The 21,259-nt window shown below is 37.7% G+C and overlaps 1 protein-coding gene across 9 annotated transcripts in view; it reads left to right on the plus strand.

Moving 5' to 3' along the window:
• ECT2 (epithelial cell transforming 2) overlaps positions 1–21,259 on the plus strand; it is a 67,791-nt gene that overhangs the window by 1,689 nt on the left and 44,843 nt on the right. For 3 of the 9 annotated variants that reach the window (XM_087965345.1, XM_087965347.1, XM_087965341.1), the window contains exons 1-2: positions 16,734–16,831; positions 20,509–20,665. In XM_087965345.1, coding sequence (XP_087821471.1) covers positions 20,536–20,665 — 130 coding nt within the window. In that variant the 5' untranslated portion in view covers positions 16,734–16,831; positions 20,509–20,535. Of the gene's footprint in view, positions 1–16,346; positions 16,832–20,508; positions 20,666–21,259 lie in introns of those variants that run through there. The other 6 variants (XM_087965346.1, XM_087965342.1, XM_087965349.1 and 3 more) reach the window with 5 other exon arrangements.

Here is a 21,259-nt window from a genome sequence, read left to right on the forward strand (position 1 = left end):
GAATTGTGGAGGATGGAAGGATTGCAAGGAATATAAACTCTTCTATCGTCCATTATTCAGTCAGAATTGAAGAAACTTCTCAGATGAGAAGCGAAATGTCTTCAAGGAAAAACAGTTGTCTTTGGAAAAAGCACCTTTGGGACAACCATGACCTGGATGACTGAGAATCTCCACAGACATTGCAAAGAGATGATGGCAGCTGACCTTGAGCTGCCAGAAAAGGTTGCTAGCATAACAATTGGCATCCTCCCCCATTGCGGAGCCCTATTAAGCCTTAATAGACAGCTGGTGATTGGCACCGTCCTTTCTGTTTTGATAAAAGAACAACTAAAGCGATGGCTTCCCTTGCTTCCTTTCTCACCAAGTTGTCAGCCTTGGAAGTCATATTTTATATAAAAGCTTCGAGGCTGCCACATTCAGTGCCTGGGAATTTGGGAGGTGGGATTTCATAAAGGATGGAAGGTTAGACTCAACAACATTCTTCTCATAGAGTCAAGGACAAGTAACCCTGCACCGGTGAGGAATTGCTGGAGTAATGTCTCCAGTTGGGACAGTGGTTGATTGGTCCATGTGATGGACTGGTGGGGTGCAGGGGATGGGCTTTTGATTTTCAATTAGGAAAGGAAAACCCAGAACTCTCAGATTCAGGTTTTCTCAGATGTGACAATATGACTTCTACAATAAACGGTTTACTTGAATGGGCTTGGTTTCTGAGTGCAGAATGACATGGGGCGTTTCATTGGAACACTGACACAAGTATTGCCTGGTGTTGGGAAAGCAATTGCCTGCCACTCCCTTTTCCTAACCCAGAGTTGGGTGAATGTAGGTGGGTCCTTGGCTTGACATATTCAATCTCCTGTCAACTAACAAGATGTAGGCATCGAGGCGTTCTGCATTTGAGATTCACCAAATGGGCTATTTCTGGCCATGGGTCTCTCTTCCTTACAAGCGAGGAGAAGGGTGACGTTGGTATAAGTATCCTAGTCCTTGAGATTCACGGGTCATAGAAGGGGTTACATCAAACAGGAGAGCTCCATACAAACCATGAAGGCAGGTGGGAGGAAAGTAAGAGACATATGTCGAGGAGGGACCCCTGTGGAAACTGTGGATGGCCCACCCTCTGGAAAAGAGTGCCGATGACAGAAGAAGGAAAATGGGAGGAGCTTGCATGGGAGATTGTGTAGGAGAGAAATTGCATTACGAAGGTGCAGCAGAGACTGAAGAAACTAAACCTTCTCATGGGAGAGGTTAATGGTTCTTGTTGTGGCCCACCAGTGGCCAGTGGAGCTGGCAGCAGATTCAGACAGTGAGGAGGTTGGGGAGGAACATGGGCCAGTCCTGGAGTCTGGGGAAGGCTCTGACGAGTGCTCTGAGTCGGAAGCAGAAGAATAGCTGGAGCCTGTTCCCAGTGTGCGCATGTGCAGAGTTGCCAGAAGAAGGGAACAGCTAAGGAACAAGGGTCGACTTGGGAGTAAAGCCACAGATTAACAGTGAACGGCCCCTCCCATAGGGAATAAAAGAGGACCGAAAGGGGAATGGGGTTTTGCAGGAGACAGTTAGCTCATTGGGGTGAAGATCTGTTCCTGCATTCTTGCCAAGCGTTGTCTGCTACAATGTGGCATCTGAAAGATATCCACCTGGCAACTCTCCAAGCCTGATAATTGGGAAATATCTTGAAAGAGTGTTGGCTGGGACTTTGCTGGAGAGGAATTCACTGTAAACTAAATAAAAGGGGTTTATTGGGATGAGGAGTAAGCTTTGTGCTGTTGGGGAAGCCTAGGTCAGAACAGTTCTGGCTCATACGTGCACCTGTGTGTATACCCCATCAAGGGCCTTTATTGGAAAGGTGCCGTGGGGCTTTTATGTCTTCCCTGAAAATTTAGGTATGTAGTGGTGGAAGGAGGTAAGTGGCAACTTCAAGCAATGCATCTCTGTGCTCAGAAGCTGATCTCACCTGAGTCATTTCTAAGCTGACATCTCACCATCTCTGAGCTTACATGTCACATCACACCATCCTTTGTGTATTGAACCTGAAGGGATCTATGTCTATGGAGACTGAAACTGGGCCCGATTGCCCAGTTTCGATTGGCTTGGAAAGACACCAGGAAAAGCAGAGTTCTGTTCCGTGTTTCCCAATGCAATAAATCTGAAAGATCGCTCCAGCAGCCCCAGGCTTATCCACTATTCTAAGGCAATATATACCTGAATTTGGAGCAGAAGGCTCTGAGAAGGAGAATCTGCAAGAACTTTCTCTTCTTTCACTATAGATGCATTAACCAATATTTTCTACAATTTGGCAATCTTAAGACATGTTGACTTCAACATTCAGAATTCTCAAGGCAGGAATTAAGGAAACTTGCACAATGTCACAAGAATATTTAACCTATAGTATAAGAATAAACCCTTCTGCTGTAGATGCGCCTTGCAGATCCCTGTCTTGACAACATACCATTTGGGAATTTCTAGAGTACTACCTACTAAAACAAGGGATTTTCTGTATTCCATGAGCTCTCCTTGTAGGAATGAGACTTTTTTTTTTTTAACAAAGTATATTGTAACCAGTTTTGTTAATAGCCAAACTTCATTTTGTAGTTCCTTGCTGAGTGTATGCAGGGTGGATAAAAATCAATGATTTTTAAAAATAATAAAAAGATCAGTTTTTAAAAATTTAAATTGGATTTTTGATTTTTTTTATTAAATTTATTTTAATTAATAAAATTGGAGTAAAAATCTAAAGATAGTTTTCTATTTAAGGATACATTAATAATTTAGTTTATTCGTCATGAAATGGAGCTTAGTGATGTAGCATGAGGCTGTATATTCTGCAATATTAACATTTTTGGTAAACTCATTCAATGAATCCAGGCTCTGCAAGCTGAGATAACTTGCACTGCATTGATGCATTCATACAATTTCACAGCAGAGATGACAGCTCTTTAAAAATTATGATTAAAATTAAATTGAGTTGATTTAAGTCAGGCCTTTTTACTAGTGATTTAAATCATGATTTAAACTGACTTGATTTAAATCAAGTCCACCCTGGTGGTATGTGATGCTATGAAGGGTGTATTAGAGATCTTAGTATTTCACAAATGTACTGGTATAATAAGGATAATAAGGATTTATTCTGAATCAAGCTTTTTGGTAGATACTGCTGATTTGAAAATTAAATTTTGGAAAATGATCTCCCCACCCCCTCTCTTTGAAGCTCAGCATATAGTAACAAAATATTTTTCTGTTGAAAACAAAAATACTGTTGTGTCTGGCAACAGAAATTCAGAATTCCTAGCTTCCCTTCTTAAATGTCAAATGGATGGGAATAAAACAACAGGTGGAAGATTACTGAATGGACCTTTGGCTACAGAAAGTAAGGAAATTAGTAATTCAGATACCCACATTTGATGTTAAAAAAAGAAAAAACAAAAAATATATCACTAGAAGGAATGACAGAGCTTTTAAAGAATCTTAAATACAACAAAGCAGTAGTTTGAGTGCTGAGTTTCTGGCAGAATGTTTTAAGAGCTTTGCCAAATAACTACTCCAAATTTAGCTCACCTTTGTAACACTATTTCAGAAGGTCAGCCTATTTCCAATTCATGGAGATAATCCAGAATCTGTTTTCCTTAAACCAAAATAAATAAATAAATAAATAAAAAGGATAAGATTTATCACACTGTAGCATTACTGAATCAAGATTTTACAAATGTTACTCCTTTATTGGCCTACAGTTTAAATAACACAATCACTCATCTTATCCATAAGGATCAGTCTGAATTTATACTTGGTTGCCAAATCACAGTTTCTATTAAAATTGTACATAATGTCCCAAAACACTGCAGGGAAAACAAACAATTTTACTGACATTATTATCCTTGGATGCATATAGGAAAGGGGTTCCCAGCTGGGGGTGCAGGAACCCCAGAGGGCATGATATGGAATTTTATGGAGTGCAACAAAGAGTGGCACTCTTTGTGAGACAGAATTTCAGGGGTTGTGACAGTTGTGACAAAGAGTGGTTTGTGTTCCTTAGTGATGAGTCACGATTCACAATTACTTTTGGACACTAATCAAACATTTCCTAGGGGTGAAAGTCATAGAAAAGATGGGAATGTAGGGTCGTTGACTGTATTTATTGACTTCCTTTCCACCCCACCCCTTCTGTTCATTTGTGTCCAATTCTCGGAGTCTGCCTGGACAAGTTCCTGCAGTTTTCTTGGCAAAGATTTTCAGAAGTGATTTGCTGTTACCTCCTTCCTAGGGTTGATAGAAATAACTGGCCTAAGTTTACCCAGTTGGCTTTGTGCCTAAGATGAGACTAGAGCTTGTTGGAAGAATTATCCTTCTGGGTTCAGTTCCAAGTGGGGAAAAAGACACTGGAAACATGGGGGCTGTTTGGAAAGATGGTTTAATGGTGGACAGGACCACATGGCTTGGAGCTCCAAAGTGAAAAGGGTGATCACATGCTTCAAGATGTTGCGTGAAGGAAAAGAAGGGCCGAGATGCTGAGAGACCCTTAATTATATACCCTCTGTTTGGGTCCCACCTTAGTGTTTCCATTGGCTGTCAGACTCCCAGGGGGTGGGGTTCTTAGCTAACTTTGTAGGCTTTGTCTGGACCACATGGCTTCACCTGAGTGCTGGCTGATGCAATCTTCCCAGGCCAGGTAGTGAGATGGGTAGAAGCCTTTGTTATGTAAAATACTCTGGCCCAGGCCTTAATGGCCCGCCCATTAACAAAGGTGGGGGTGAGCTTCTGCTTCTGAGTTTCTACTCTTTTTAGGGGAAATATTCTGCCTTTTTAATATTTCCTAGGATATTTCCTAGGAACCAGATGCTAATTCTCACAGAATATTAAAAACACTCGACCATCTAGTGCTCAAGTTCAAATCAATTCTGAACTATACATAGAGACATTAAAGCATGGCTGTCAAACTCAATTTCATTGGGGGCTGCATCAGGGCAGCGGTTGACCTCATGGGGCCAGGTGGGTGTGGCTGACTGGGTGGGCTTGGCTGTCCTGATGCTACTCCCCAAACTGCTGGCATGTTTCCTCTTCATACTGGGTACATCGGGCCGAAGCAACGCAGGCATTTCCTTGCATTTTCCAGGATGGCCCCAGGGCCGGATCTGACCACATCGTGGGCCAAATCTGGCCCGTGGGCCTTGTGTTTGACATCCCTGCATTAAGGAGTCCCTTGCCCCTGCTTGCTAGTATTGTCCCAAAAGGCAACTGGACTTTCTTGTTTTTCACTGAAGACATTTCGCTTCAGACCTGGATGACTGAGAATCTGCATAGACCAGGGGTGTCAAACTGTCGGCCTGCTGGCCAGATGCATCATGTGCATCAGCTCCACAAAAGCAAAAAATGCGATATATTGCGATACACCAAGGGATGCGATTTGAGTTTGACACCTGTGCCATAGACAATGGAATACCTGGTTATAAAATTTGGAACAAACAGTCCTATACATACAGTTACAAAATTAAAAATGGTATATTTATTGTCTCTGCATGTGCAATACAGCCTTTGATATTAATAATACAAATCTTATTGATTCAGACACGAAAACAAGGACACACACCCAGCATCCAGGCTCAACTGAGATTTGTTTCCTAAATTTGGCACCATTATTGGCTGTAGATGCTTCCAGAACAGACATCTAGAGACTGTTCCCTGGGAGTGGATATGTTTTATTGGCGCCTGTGGGAATTGTTAAGGAGTCAGGTCAGTTTGGAAATCTGTAATGGAGAGCCACAGCTGACTTTTTCAGCTTTTTTGTAATCCTACTTTTTTCTAGAAGGATTGACCAAGGAAGACATATGATTACAATCCCTGATCTTACTGGATTATTATGTCTGCCTAAATAACTGCAAGAAGAGGACATAGAATTAAATGGCCCTGCCTGACTTCATTTAAATGTATTGGTGAAAGACAGCTGAAGAATGCTAAAGGCTATCCTTTGAGACACATCATTATGCTAAGTACACTATAACGTAATCCTTGATTTCTGACAATTGGGACCGGAACTTTGAAATATAATGCTAAAGGCTATCCTTCTTAGCAGATATGAAATGAATCATGCCTGATTTTATGACATTTTGCTGTGGTTCTTAAGTGAATCATGTCGTTGTTAAGGGAATTCAGCTATTTCCATTGACTTAGCTTATTGGAAGCCTCCCAGGAAGATTGCAAATGGCGATCATATGACCCTGGGGTATTGCAACCATTTTAAGTATATGCTGATTACCAAGCGTTCAAATCTTGATCATGTGACTGTGAGTTTTGTGACAGTCCTTTTTTCACCATCATCAGAATGACCTTGAATGGTCATTCGGTGGCGATGACCTATAAACCTACAGTATTACAATTACTGCTATTGGATCAAAGGTGTGAAGGGAATTATATCGAATGGAAAAGCTGTCTATATAATGGCAACCTGATTTGAAAGTGTTTTCTACGGGATACCTAATTGACTCTTAAAAATCACTTGTGTAATTTCTAATAAAGTTGTTTGATCCTCGGTTTTCAACCCATACACTGTTGTTTTACATTTCTTTATATACTAGATGCTTTTTAAAATGAGTTTTCAGGACAGATTATCCTCCAAAGGCAATTCACAATAGTTAGTAAAACAACAAAGTAAAATCATACAAGCGACTGCAGCCACATTTAAATATTAAAACATAATTCGCTAATACACAATAAACAGCAGTACAAAAATCAGTAAATCTGATAAAACATTTTGGGGGAAATAAACAGCAAATAATACCATTGGAAAAATAAAAAGAAATCTTAGAAGAAAGCCAATTTCTAATAAACCAATTTACTTTTTCTGAGATGCAGCTAGAGACTTTTGCTTTGAATGAGGGGGATTTGTTGGAACCCTGACAAGAGAAACATGATTACAATTTTAAGTTTATTAATCTACACATTTTATTTTTATTAGAGCTGCAAGATTACTTCCATTAATAAGGAGTTAGGTATAGCACAGTTCATTTATCCTGGGATTAAATTCACCTTTTTTGCTTCAAATTGTCACTATAATTAAATCTGTGAAATCACTTGAGACTTTCAAGAAGAGATTGGACTGCCGTTTGTCAGAAATGGTGTAGAGTATCCCGCTTGGGCGAGGGGTTGGACTAGATGACCTACAAGGTCCCTTCCAACTCTGTTAATCTGTTAAATTGAGGAAGAACATTCTTAGGAATGTCCAGTTGACTGGTAGATTGGGTCTTTATCTTTTATAGGGATAAGGCTTTTTCAAATACAGAATAACAGAGCGGGTAGGGACCAACCACCTGTTTGAGCAAGAAACCCTACACCATATTCTGGAAAAATGGCTGTCCAATCTTTTCTTAAAAACATCCAGTGATGGAGCACCTACAACTTCTGGAGATAAGCCGCTCCACTAATTAATTGTTTTCATTGACAGAAAATGCCTCCTTAGTTCTAGGCTGAATCTCACTTTAATACTCTTCCATCCATTACTTCTTGTCTTGCCTCAGGTAATTTGGAAAACAGGTTGACCCCCTTTTCTCTGTGACAGTCCCTTAAGTACTGGAAGACTGTCATCATATTACCCCTAGTTCTTCTCTTCTTTAGACAAGACATACCTAGTTGCCTCAGTTATTCATTGCAAGGTTTAGCCTCCAGTCCCCTGATCATCTTTGTTGCTCTTCTTTGCACTCTCTCTAGGGTCTCAACATCTTTTTTGCTTTTAGTTTAGTAAGGCAAACTTCACAGGTATTCCTAAAGTAGGCAAGGGCTTTACTAAATGTACTAACTAAAATACCCCTTGGTGTATAGTTATATAGATGAGTATAGTTACTAAGATTTTGGCAACCATTTTGGCCATTTGATGCTAGTTTTTTGTTTAATTGTAGGGCACTCAGGTTAGGCTGGTCTTATGCAGAACCACCAGACTTCTGACAATGTCGGAAATTTAATTAATGTTTTGTAGAGGCAGACAGAAGAGGAGGTCAAGGGGGAACAAATGATGAAAGAACTACTCGTTACACCACAAGTTCTGATCCTTTTGTGAATGTCATATTGTCATATATCCTGTTGTCATATGCAATGACAACAGGAACAGAAGCTTAGGGTATGCTGAGTTTTTCATTTTGACAAAAACTATTGTTACTTGCAAATATCTCTGTATTCTCATTTTAACTCAGAATAGATGAGGCCCAGCAGGTATTATTTCTTGGGATGCAGAAAAAAACTTTTAATGTGGTCTTTGGGGAAATCTTGAAGTAGTTTTTTTTCTTTTAAACATTTTGGTTTTTCACCAGGTTTTATATTTTGGGCTCACTCTGGATCAATCATGGTAGGCTAAGGATACATTTATCATTCTTGATTATACCTCCTATATTTGGACAAGGGATTTAGCCAAAAAAGTATTTATTCAATACTGGATGAACTCTGTACCTGAATTGCAGCAATGGATTGTGCAAATGTGTTTGTCAATATTTTAATTAGCGTTTTTTCTTCTTCAGTAGATGGGCAAAGAAGATTACTTCTGAGTAATATAGTCAAATTTTTTGCTCTGCTTAAAAGACAATTTCTATCTTTCTCTTTTTTCCTTAATGTTTAATTTTGTTGTTGTGTTTATTTTTTTAATTTTGTTGTGCACATTTGTACTTTTTAATTAGTTGGCATAATAACAAATAACTATAATTAATAGTTATCATGCTGTTGAACTTCTTCCTAATAGCTGATTTCAAGGATTATAAGCAAAACAAATTGGCACTGTTGAACTATCAAGAATCTTTCTTGAATTTTTTCCTGGATAACAAAAGTTCTAAAAACTAAATGCCATATATTTCTTTAGGAGTTTCTTTCATGAAGCATGTCACTATGTTTTCTGAACAACAGATGGTCTTAAAAGATTGCATCAGAATAAGCCCCATAAAGCATACAACAACTATAATTGAGAGAAACAAGAAGAAAAAAAATCTGGCTAAACTGAATTTAAATAATCACCAACTCACCCAAGCTGTTGTTTTGTTTTATGGAGAAAAAGTACCAATATAGGTATGTATATCAATATTTATCACTTGCAGAAGAAGAAAGCTTCTTAGGTAAAGGGAGAATGATAATTCTTCACCTTATAGTATGGGCCCACTAATTCACTAAACAATGCAAACATATTTGGGAAATCCTATTAAGTGACTCCTTGCACTATAAAATACACCTGCAGAATAAAAAGGTTGCTTCCCTTTTTAGACAGTATAATGTTCAGCATATGAAGTACAACAGCAATAGCACTTAGATTTACATACCACTTCATAGTGCTTTACAGCCTCTCTAAGTGGTTTATAGCATCAGCATATTTCTCCCAACAATCTGGGTTCTCATTTTACCAACTTTGGAAGGATGAAAGGCTGAATCAACCTGGAGCCGGTGAGGATTGAACTGCTGGCAGTCGGCATCACTGCGTCACCACAGCTCCCAATAGATGAACCTCCATTCTCAACCTATTCCCATTTGTGCGAAAGATGGGAAGATATGTAACTATGGCTGCCTACATGTAGCTGCATGATGTTTGATTGTGAACCCTAATTTCGCGTCAGAAAATACACCAATTTTTTTTGGCAAAATGCATTTCTGGATGGGCAACTGGTTGAATTTCTGAAAATAATATACTATATTTCATTTCACAGAATTCATAAACAGAGAGATGGGTTAAAATAGGAGATCAAGAATTCTTTGAGTTGAGCTTAACTCCTGGAGACCCCATGACACATGCATTCAATTTTCTTGGCAAGTGTGTAGAGATGGTATGCCATTGTTTTCTTCTAGAATGTTTTTTAACTTCTCAGTTTAGCCTACACTTTTCTTATTTTCTGGTGAAATATAATATTATTTTCAGAAATGCAACTATTTACCCAATCTGAAATGCATGTTACTATTTTGTTTTTGGTTTTCTTAGCCTCTGATTCTAGACATGGTCAGTTAGATGCTACCTTCTGGAAAGACAAGTGGAACAAACCAACAATGCAACGTGAAAGCACCTGCACTCTTTGTTCTTATGGTTATGACCAAAATGGTTATGGGTTTCATTTCAGCTTTCCCCCATCATCTTAGACATCCTGCAAATATGGGTTATATCTTTACTTCTTTTTCATGCTTGGTTTTAATAATGCCTCCCTAGCACTGAGTGTGCATGATATTCAGATTATGCTGGTTCAAAATATACAGTCTAAATAAACCAGCTTCAAATGCCTGAATAATATCAGACAACTGCTGCCAAGCACCGAGCATATTAGAGAGAAATTGGGCAGAAATGATTTTTTTCTATTACATTGATGCTGTAAGAAAACTGGCAGGTCTTTTTCACTAAAAGAAATCTGTAAGTTCAGGAAGATCTTTCCAGCTCACTGAGTTTAAGTACAAGACAGAAATAAACAGAAGACTTTTTTAAAGAATCAGTTTGGTCAATTTTATGCTTCGCTTGGGCAGTGGAATCAATTCATGCTTCATTTGCAGTTTTTCACAGCTTCCGTCTTTTGCTTTCAGATTTAATTATCCACATATTCCCTTCCCTCATGTGGAAAAAGAATATTTCAAACCCTAAACAAGGAAAAGCTTGTTCATTTCATATTAGAGCACTGCCTTATCTGAGCAGTAAAAGCAATGGTGGTTTAAGATAACTTCTGCCTCTTTCAGGAATGTTGAAAAATATTTGATGGATTAAACAAGAATAATTCCCACTCCAGTCAGGCAAAGAATCTAACTGAGTCTTAAGTACTAAGGCTGAACAGCATGCTAAAAAGGATTGTTTTAAACCTTCAGTTGTTCAGCTGTAACCTTAAAATGGTCACTGCTGAAACTCAAAGAGTTGGATTGCTCTTTAGTAGTAAAGATACCCCTTTTATTATTTTTTTTAAAAACCCTTTTGGTTCTTAGTTGTTAATGAAGCAGAGGGGGGAGGAAGAGGAAAAATAAGAGGAGAGGCGTGGGGACAGGACAGGTGAGTAGAGGGTAAAGAAGGAGGTAAGGAAGGAAAGAAAAATAAAAGGAAAAAGGAAAGGAAAGGAAAGGGAAGAGAAAGAAAGAAAGAAAGAAAGAAAGAAAGAAAGAAAGAAAGAAAGAAAGAAAGAAAGAAAGAAAGAAAGAAAGAAAGAAAGAAAGAAAGAAAGAAGAAAGAAAAAAAGACCATGCAGTAGTATAATGAAATACTGTATAAAATGACTGCCACTGTGGATCAGGTGAAGATACCTGGGTACACCATCCCTGGTTAGCCTTATCATGGTTTAGGCATTCCCTTGTCCTGTATTCAGCATCATTATGTAAAAGAGAAAGAAAGAAGGTAGTGTTTTGTTGTTGTTGCACGCTTAGGTTAGCAAATTAGTAAATGTGTACTAAAAAGTAGAGTTTGGGCACAAGAACAAGCCTGAAGAAAAATATGTTAATGTCAAAAAATCTCTATGGAGGTTCTCTGTCATCCAGGTCATGCTTGTCTCCAAAAGTGCTTCTTTCAAATGGCAACTGGACTTTCTTGATTTTTTTCTTGAAAACATTTCAATTCTCATCCAAGAAGCTTCTTCAGTTCTGACTGGTGGGGAATGGAAAGGAGTCAGTTAGAACCGAATAAACCTTTTGGGTGAAAAGTAAAACATCTTCTGCCCCCCCACAAAAAATCAAGAAAGTCCAGTTGAAAAAAGCACCTTTTGGGATAAGTGTAGTAAAGTTAAGATTACTGTACAATATTTTTTAGTGAGCAGAGAACAGAAAGTTTTGTAAGAAAAAAATGTGGATTTGCAACAAAATTGACTGAACCTGGCTAAAACTGAAGGCAATATAACACAAGTGTCAGGATTCAAAGGTATGTTCCTGGTTAAAGTTGAATCTGACTTCCAGAATCTTCAATGGTACGATAGTTCTAACTAACTGGTGGGAAATGGAAAGGAGTCACTTAGAACTAAAGAAGCTTCTTGCTGAGAAGTGAAACATCTTTAAGAAAAATCAAGGAAGTCCAGTTGCTGTTTGGAAAAAGCACCTTTTGGAATAAATATGGAAAAGTTAAAGTTACTACACAATATTTTCTTAGTGAGGAATGTTATAAGATATTCCAGACCATGACACAATAAAATAGGGAACGGAAAGTTTTGTAAGAAAAAAAAATTGGGAGTTTGCCACAAAGCTGATTGAACTGGGTCAAAGTGAAGGCAAAGTAAAACAAGAATCAAATGTATGTTCCAGGTTAAAGTTGAATCTGAGTTCCAGAATCTTTAATGGCAGAGATGTGAATTATATTGCCAATAATGGCTTTAAAATTAAATAAGTAAGCTGCATTTTCATGGAACAAAATTGATTTGCTACCAACATTCTCAATTTCATTGTTAACAGGTGTGTGCTCAAAAAGATAAAGTTCAAATTTGGTGACCCTTCCATGAGTGAGAAATTGCCATGACAGAAAACTACCTGAACAGGGCTATTGCTAGGAACACCTGGAAATGATTACTATATTCACAATATTATCAGAAATTTCACATCAAAATGTAGTCAAATAAATGGGAGGAAACCAGGTGGTCTTGAAAAAAATCACATGTACTGTATTTTTGAGGCTATAATGTTACCCTGTTAACTACATGTATTTTTTTTTAGCATTACTGATGTACGCTTATGAAATAATAAAAGTATTGTTCATGCCCACAAATCCCTTCCTTATTCCAAGTTCTCAGCAATTTTATTTTGAGTAGATATTCACAACAGCGGAAGAACTGGAAAAGACAAGGCTGTGTTTCCTCATACAGTACTGGCTCAAGAGTCAAACTTTCCCAATGATATTTTGAAAAATGACTAACTGACATGTCCTTAATAACAGCTTGCAACTTTACCAATTTATGCATACATCATGCTCTTTTATGACCTGTAAGATAACATATACAAGTACTAAAAGACAGTTAAAGGTTTATGGCACAGTAATAGCCTCTTGACTTTTATTTCTTCCATCCTGCAATAATGATTACTTTATATAATTCATTTTTAGAGAGAAATGCCACCAGAAGTTTCTCATTGAAATGTACAGCTCAATTCGATGTATAATTTCTCAGAAGCTATCCCACTCAATTCCATAAGTCTTGGTACTTTAAGCACACAGTGGATTAAGTATATAACATATATGATACTCACCTTGTGCAACAGCAAACAATAGAATCATTATTTTGATATTCACAGGTGAAACCAAATGCATACTCTCCCAGGCATATCAAGTGATTTAGTTAGGAACAAAAATAAGATGAGTTGGAATTTTGTTTTCTTCAAACTTTAATTAATGATTGATATTGTTACATCAACAATCTTTAAAATTTCTTTACGGTATATATATATAATTCTGCTTAGCAAGGATATTAGCCTAAAACAGGAATTAAAATATTCATCTCTTGCATATAAGCACAACAAGACAGTTACGGGAACTCCACTCGCATCTGATAAAATGGTCAAAAATTGGTGAAATATTGATGAAAAATAAAGCATATTTTTATAACTTAATGTTGGAAAAAATAACAAAGCATTGCTTCATATGTAATTATACCACACCCAATTAAGCCCCTATGTAAACAGGAAACCAACCTGCATGCAAGACCCAAATACAGAGCCAGTTTGATCTAATGTTTTAATCATCAGGTTCGAAAACAAGAGAACATGAAAGTCAGCTAGGTCAGAGGTCTCCAACCTTGGCAACTTTAAGACTTGTGGACTTCAACTCCCAGGATTCTCCAGCCAGCTGGCTGGAGAATTCTGGGAGTTGAAGTCCACAAGTCTTAAAGTTGCCAAGGTTGGAGACCTCTGAGCTAGGTGACTTTGGACCAATCACCAAGAGACAGTGAGTCCTGTGAAAGCCAGCTGGGTGACTTTAGGCCAGTCAAATTCCCTCAGCTCAATGCACCACACAGTGTTTTTGTTATGGGGACAATAGGAAGAGGAAAGTGTACTGGATAAGTTCGCTGCCTTGAGTTAAAAATAATAAAGGCAGAATATAAAAAACAAAAACAAAAATGAATGCATAAAATAAATAAGCTTCATATTTAGAATTAAAGGTGGAGGTGTCAGGAAAGGCTCCCTTTCTGATAGGACTCCATAAGCAATCTCATTGACAATGCCATTTTAGCCATTATGGATGCTGAGGCACTATTTATTATTTTTTATGCCATCTTCATTATTTTTATAAATAACTCAAGGCATGGACTTGAAGCCATCAATAACACCCTCACTTCTGCCAAAAGCAGCATGCCTTGCCTCCAGAATGTTTGACTTTGTGCCACATCCATAACTATTCCCTCTTTGGCAATAATATGTACCTAGAAATCAAATCATAGATATGGGGCACATACATGGCACCTCAATCATCTTTATGGCTGACCTAGAATGATATTTACAAAACAGGAAAGACACATGGAGTAATAAAATGATCCTTAAAGAAATATGCTAGTGGTTTCGCCTTTCTTCTGAACAAAGAAAGTGCAGTGGAATTTACCTTCACATGAATGTGGCCAATCCCTGTATTTCTTCACTGAAAATTCAACAGATGTATAAAATATGCTAGTTTGTTGTGTTTGCACCATAATTGACCAGGCCAATTTAGTCAGCATGAGTCTTGATTTACATCTAACTTTCAAAGTTAATCCATCCAATGAGTCTTCCACTTACAACAATTCACTTATTGACCATTGAAAAGTTACAATGGCCCTGAAAAAAAGTGACCTATGATCGTTTTTCACACTTGACTGTTGCAGCGTCCCTATGGTTACATGAACAAAATTCAGATGCTTGGCAACTGGCCCATATTTATGACAGTTGCAGCATCCCAGGGTCACGTGACCATCTTTTGTGACCTTCTGACAACAAAATTAATGCCTTGAATGAAGCCAGATTCACGTAACAACTGTTTTACTAATTTAACAGCTGTAGTGATTCACGTAACAACTATGGCAAGAAAGGTTGTAAAATGGGGCAAAATTCACTTAACAAATGTTCTCGTTTAGTAACAGAACTTTTGGGCTCAATTGTGGTGATAAGTCAAGGACTTCCTGTATACTATGGTTTAGCATCTGATATAAACTTAGAAAGGAGTTTAATTCACTAATCAGCTTTGAGGCGTTGAATGTATTTAATCTGAGACTACCTTACCTTGAATAGGATTTTGATGATATGCCATTAAGTTGTTTTCATCTAGGAGCAGCCACATAGATCTATCCCTAACCTGTTCTTTTATGGTGCACTCTTAAGTTTTCGCGGGTACTTACATGTATGGCATTCAGCTTTGTTCGGGTATTTTCCCACGTCATAGTAGTTGTGCTTTTAAAGTTGTAGCGACATTTCAGCAGAATCACCTGATGATGGCAGATGAGATTCTGCCAAAACGTTGCTACAACTTTAAAAGCACAACTACTATGACGTGGGAAAATATCCGAACAAAGCTGAATGCCATACATGTAAGTACCCGCGAAAACTTAAGAAAACATATATATATGTATGTATGTATGTATGTATGTATGTATGTATGTATGTATGTATGTATAAATATATATAAAGTATAAATATATATAAATATATATAAATATAAAGTATAAATATAAAGCGCACCAACGTGCCTACCATCCCTGTCCTATTGTTTCTTTTATTTATTTTTCTTATCTGTATCCATGTATTCATAACTATGTTTTTACTTATACCTATTATCTTGTAAGCAATTGACAAATAAAAACAAATAAATAAATAAATAAACTAAAAAAATAAATTGAATTAATCCATTTTTGCTGATCATCTTTTCTTCCATCTTTCCGAACATCAAAGTTTTCTTCAGAAAGTAGTCTTTGCATCATGCGTCCAAACTAAACTAATTTGAGCTTAGTTATTTTGTGCCTGAATGAGAACTCTGGTTGAACCTTGCATATGGTAGGATTAAATGCTAAGTAACCATCTCTTCAAAGAATCAGGCTATCAACCCTCCTGGTAAACCATAAAGTTTTCCTTTAAACTGAATTATTGACGAGCCTGTGTGTGTGTGTTATTCAGCTTTGTTTGGGTATTTCCCCACGTCATTGTACTTGTGCTTTTAAAGTTGTAGCAACGTTTCAGCAGAATCTCATCTGCCATCATCAGGCTTCTGTATAGTGTTTGTAGACGTTTTTTATATATATATATATAAAACGTTATTCTCCAAAAGCAAAATATGCTTGCACTCTTATTTCTTCCTCAATGAAATCTGAGAATCTTCGTTCCGTTTGGATCCGAAGTTCCCAAACTACAATTCCCAGAAAACCTTGCGTGGAGGGCCGCGTGCAAAGCTGGAACAAAAAAAAAAATTAAAGGAGGGACCAACCCTGGCTTCTGAAACCGTAGTACTTGAACGGCAAATCCGGGTCTTTCCGTCCTCAACCGCTTTTAACAACCGTCGGAAGGTAAAGCCCTTCCTCATATCTTCCAACCAATCTCAGGTGAGCTCATCCCCGCAAGAGGCGGGAAACAGCGGCGTGTCAGCTGAAAAGATTGCTCCCCCCCTTCTTCGTCATAGGGTGGAAGAGAGACACCATCCCGACCAATAGCAAGCCACGGCTACCGCCCATTCAAACATGCCCGTTCTCTAAAGAATTTTTCAAGCAAAGGTAAAGGAAAGACCTGGAACGCCCTCCCGAAATCGTCCGCCAATAGGAGCTCGGCATTTCGGAGCCGCGCCCCGCGCGCGCTTCCCCTCCCCTCCCCGTGACAGCCAATCGGGAGCCGTCCAAGACTGGACGCTCGGTTTTTGAATTGGGAGGTGCTGGGTCTCGCGGGTTGCTCTGGGATGGTGGCTGGTGCTCGGACTGCGGTGGTGCCCTGAACGGTGAGGCGGCGGGGGGGAGTGTGAAACCGAGAGGTAAGACACATGGCCGGGGTAGCGGGGAGAATTACAGGCCCTTCTCGTAACTCCATGTCCGATCAGCAAGGGGAGCTTCTCCCAAAAGCGAAGCGGGGGGGGAGACTACAGCTCCCATAATCCACAACCAGCAAGTCGTGGGATCTTCTGAAAAGGGCCAGACCGGGTTCGCCTGGAAGCCAGAAGGTGGCTTCTGTGATAGGCTCCTCTTTGTTCATTGCTTGGGTGCACCTGCTTAGGCTATTAAAGCCGCCTGCCAACCTGGTTGGATGGGGGTTGAAATCTACCCCGTTTGGAAAGTTGTAGGTTGGGGTGCCAGTGTGCGAAAGGAGGTGAGCTTTAATCTCTCGTCTACTTTATTTACAAAACCCTAAATCTTGTTATCTCATTAGTTACTAAATAATTTATTAGTTACTAAATAACTTATTTATATAATATATATCAAACTTCTCAAGTGCCTTCTCATCTCCCTCCTAGAGGAATATATTATAAATATATAATATTACAATATATTACAAATATATAACAAATATAGATATATTATTTACAGATATATTGATTTTATATATATATATATATATATATATATATATATATATATATATATATAATATAATATAATATAATATAATATACAAATATAGATATATTATTTACAGATAGATATATTGATATATATCACACTTCTCAAGTGCCCATCTCCCTCCCAGAAGGACTTTAGCCAGTGTACAATTTATTCAATATAAAAAAACATTAAAAACTGAATAAGATTTATAATTTTATTATAATAGTATAATTAATAAAATATAAAATATGATAGTAATTTATAGTACTTACTATTACTAATTTATTAATTATATGCTGCCTAACTTGCAAAACCTGGGCAGTTTATGTGCTGTTAAAAGCATTTAATAACAAGGGAAGAAGAAAAAAAGATGGCAGAGATGACAAAACTGGATGAAGTCAAAGAAAGGGGACTTCCTTCTTTCTCTACAAAGGCTTTGCAATTTTATTTAGTGGATTTATATCATGCATTTTTATTTTGTACAACTCAAGGTGGCATAAATAATGCATCCCTTTCCTGTTTACAAAAACAAGAACGGTTCTAGGCCTTCCATAGGCAATTCAGCCACTTGGGTGACTTTGGTCCATTTTCAGTCCAGGGCTGTAGTTTTTGACTCTTAGTAATCGCATAGATAGATTTTCTCCATGTCAATTTATCCCTAGCCTGTTGTTTCAAATCTCCCAAAGGTACACTCACAACACACTGAGTCCACCTTGTTGTTGCTGGTTGTCCTCTTCCTATCTGTTTCTTTTAAATTCAACCTTCACCTGCAGAGAGTGTCATAGGGAATAAAATGGTTTGCACAATTCTGGTGTTTGTAGGTATAGATGCACCACATATTTGAATATCTCCAAGGCTTTCATGGCTGTTCTACCAACTGCTAATCTGTGGCATATTTCCTGATTGCTTGTTATTGTTGATGGTTGATCCTAAAATGCAGAAACTAACCACTTTAATATCTTCACTGTCTGCTCTAAGGCTGTTCCCATTACTTTGGCCTTTATATTTTTGTCCCATTTTTTTTCCAGTATCTGATTTTTATGTATATTTTATTTTTCAAATTTATGTAGCTGCCCATCTTGCAAATCAAGTGAGCCTGTCAGTGACAACAAAGCTAAAAATAAATAACAATGATCATTAAAAAGCATTACAAACTATTAAAATACAGCTAAAGAAGTAATGAGCGAAGGAGTGTGAATAATAACAGGGCCAACACACACCTGAGTTCCTTAAGCCTGATGACAGAACCAGATCTTGAGGGACCTTTGAAAAGTCAAGAGCGATGGGGCGAGTCTAAACTCAGAGGCAGGTTGTTCCACCCTAGTGCCACAACTCAGAATTCCACCAAATGTACCTTCCTAAATGATAGAACTCATAGCATGCTATTTCCACTGAATCTTTCCTCATGTGGGCTTGTAGATCCTTTGTATTTTTGTCTATCAGGGTAGCATCATCATCATCATTATAATACGGGTTGTTGAAGTTTCTTCTTCCAATTTTAAAACCATCTTCCTATCCAGTTCTGTTAATATATCTTCCACAAATAGGATGAAAAAATAAGGGTCGTGTATTACAGCCTTATCCCACCCATTGACCAACTTGGACCCAGTCTGTTTCTTCATGTTTTGATGTACTGTGGCTTCTTCGCTTGTACAGAAGTCTCATGAGGATAATGATATGTATGGGGTTCCCATTTTTCTGAACACTTTCTGCAGTTTGACGCGATCAACACAATCAAAAGCTTTCTATAATCAATGAAGCACATATGGACTCTTTAGTATTCTTTGGCTTTGGAAATTATGCAGTCTACATCAGCAATAAATGTCTCTGGTTCCTCAGCCTATTCAAAAGCCAGCTTTAACTTTGGGCATCTTTCTTTCCATGTATGCCACTCCAATAGCCAAAAATGCAAAGGATCTGCAAGCCCACATGCTGAAAGATTCAGTGGAAATAGCATGCTATGGGTTCTGTCACGTAGGAAGGTACATCTGGTGGAATGTCATGGGCCTTCTGAGCTCTGTTGATTTGCTGCATTGAGTTGACCCAAAATAAAAGACAGGATAAAAAGTTAAGAAAATGAGACCACTGGCTCCAATAGATACAATTCTTAGGGTTTTATTTCATTGATCAAACATTTGTTAAGGCTTAGGGTAATTTGAAAAACCATTTTATAGTCTATTTTTATTATAATAGAGAAATAAATATTTTAATGGGAAGTTATCCTCCATTAGATCAGTTACGCACTTTTTTTACATTGGCCAGACCTGTTATAGCTATAAAGTTGAGCTTGTGTTTAGCAAAATATGGCATTCACAGTTCTATTTAAAAATCACAATAAAAACTGTCCTTTTTACATTATGAAAATACTTCTTTCTGAGATAAAAGACTAAATCTATTTTTTTAAAGAAATGATTTGCAGCTATAGCTTCAAAATAAAAGCAGTAGGTCAATTTCAGTCTTCATAAATTGTTTCTCCTTACCAGTGGACCACTATTAAAGGGTATATGTTGTATGTATGCTTCAGAATGTTTGAGAGCCCTTTTTTAGTCTGTATTAAGTCTGATTATACTCTTTCATGGAATTGGCAAGTGATTGCGTTTGTATATCAGTGGCATGTCCTTTCTTTATTTCTGGGCTATTCTGTCAGTTTTATGGATGATGAATTCCAGGGGGGCATATAATTTCCTTCAGCTAATTCTGGGTCATGAACATCTTTTTGGCAGCACTACAATCTCAGTAATTGTTATGAAGATACATGTCTTGCCAGTCACATTTAAATAAAATATTACCTTTAGTTCTATCTTTCTCATTATTAATAGGTAATTGTTCAAAGAGATTCTTCCATATCTTAGGAATCCTATTGGAGTCTCCATGTTATAATGGAGACTTGAGTGGAAACAGCAGACAGGAGCAGTAGAAATATAAAATAGGGGGTGGGGAAAGGATTTTTTGATATTGGATGTGAAGAGAAAACCTTAGTAATGAAATATGAGAATCCTCAAAATTACAGTGTCGCTAACAGTCTTAAATGGTTACTCCGCTTAGTGTCATATTTTTGAATTGGATTTTTCTCTTGCAGCTGTAGAAGAGAGATGCCATTGTGACCATGACTGAAAACACTACATTCATGTCTGATACCACAAAAAGCCTCTTGGCAGATTCTTCTGTTCTTGACTCAAAAATTATAGAAAATTCCAAGGAAAATGTATTCATCCGAGTTGCTTCTGACAGTAGAGGTAATGTAAAATTTAATTTTAGTATATTTTCCCGCCCCGCACATTGTACTTTTAGACTAGTAGTTCTTTCTGCATGTGTTTAGTGTTTGGGATGTAAACATTCAAATGCACGCTTGTTTGTAATTTATAATAGTAACCAATGTCCCTAGGCATGAAGACAATAAAAAGCATAATGTAGTCGGTCTGCCTGCAAGCCTATCTGTTTGCATTTATTTATCAAATTGAAATGCTTCTTTTTTTGGCATCAGAATGGAACCTTAAGGTGCTACGAACGTCAATAGACATAAATAGCAATAGAAAGGCAACAGCATTATATGAATCATTGCTACATTACGTATTGCAGCCTTAGATATTAAATCATAGATGCAGTACTAAAAAAAAAATGCGCTAACCGAATTGTTTTTTTCAGTTAAGAGGCAACAGTGGGGGAGGATGGCTGGGTGATCTGTGAATGGATGTTCCACAAAATATTTCACTGACAAGAAGGCTTTTTCTGTTGGGGCTTGCTATTCAACTGGTAAAAGTGATGAGATCTAGAAAGATTCTAAGAAATTCAATGCAAAATAGTAAATACATTTTACAAGCCTCAATCCT

The sequence above is a fragment of the Notechis scutatus genome, chromosome 4 (assembly GCF_049901735.1).
Source record: "Notechis scutatus isolate UNSWTSFEM ecotype Mainland chromosome 4, rNotScu1.2, whole genome shotgun sequence".
In the NCBI taxonomy this organism is placed as follows: domain Eukaryota; kingdom Metazoa; phylum Chordata; class Lepidosauria; order Squamata; family Elapidae; genus Notechis; species Notechis scutatus.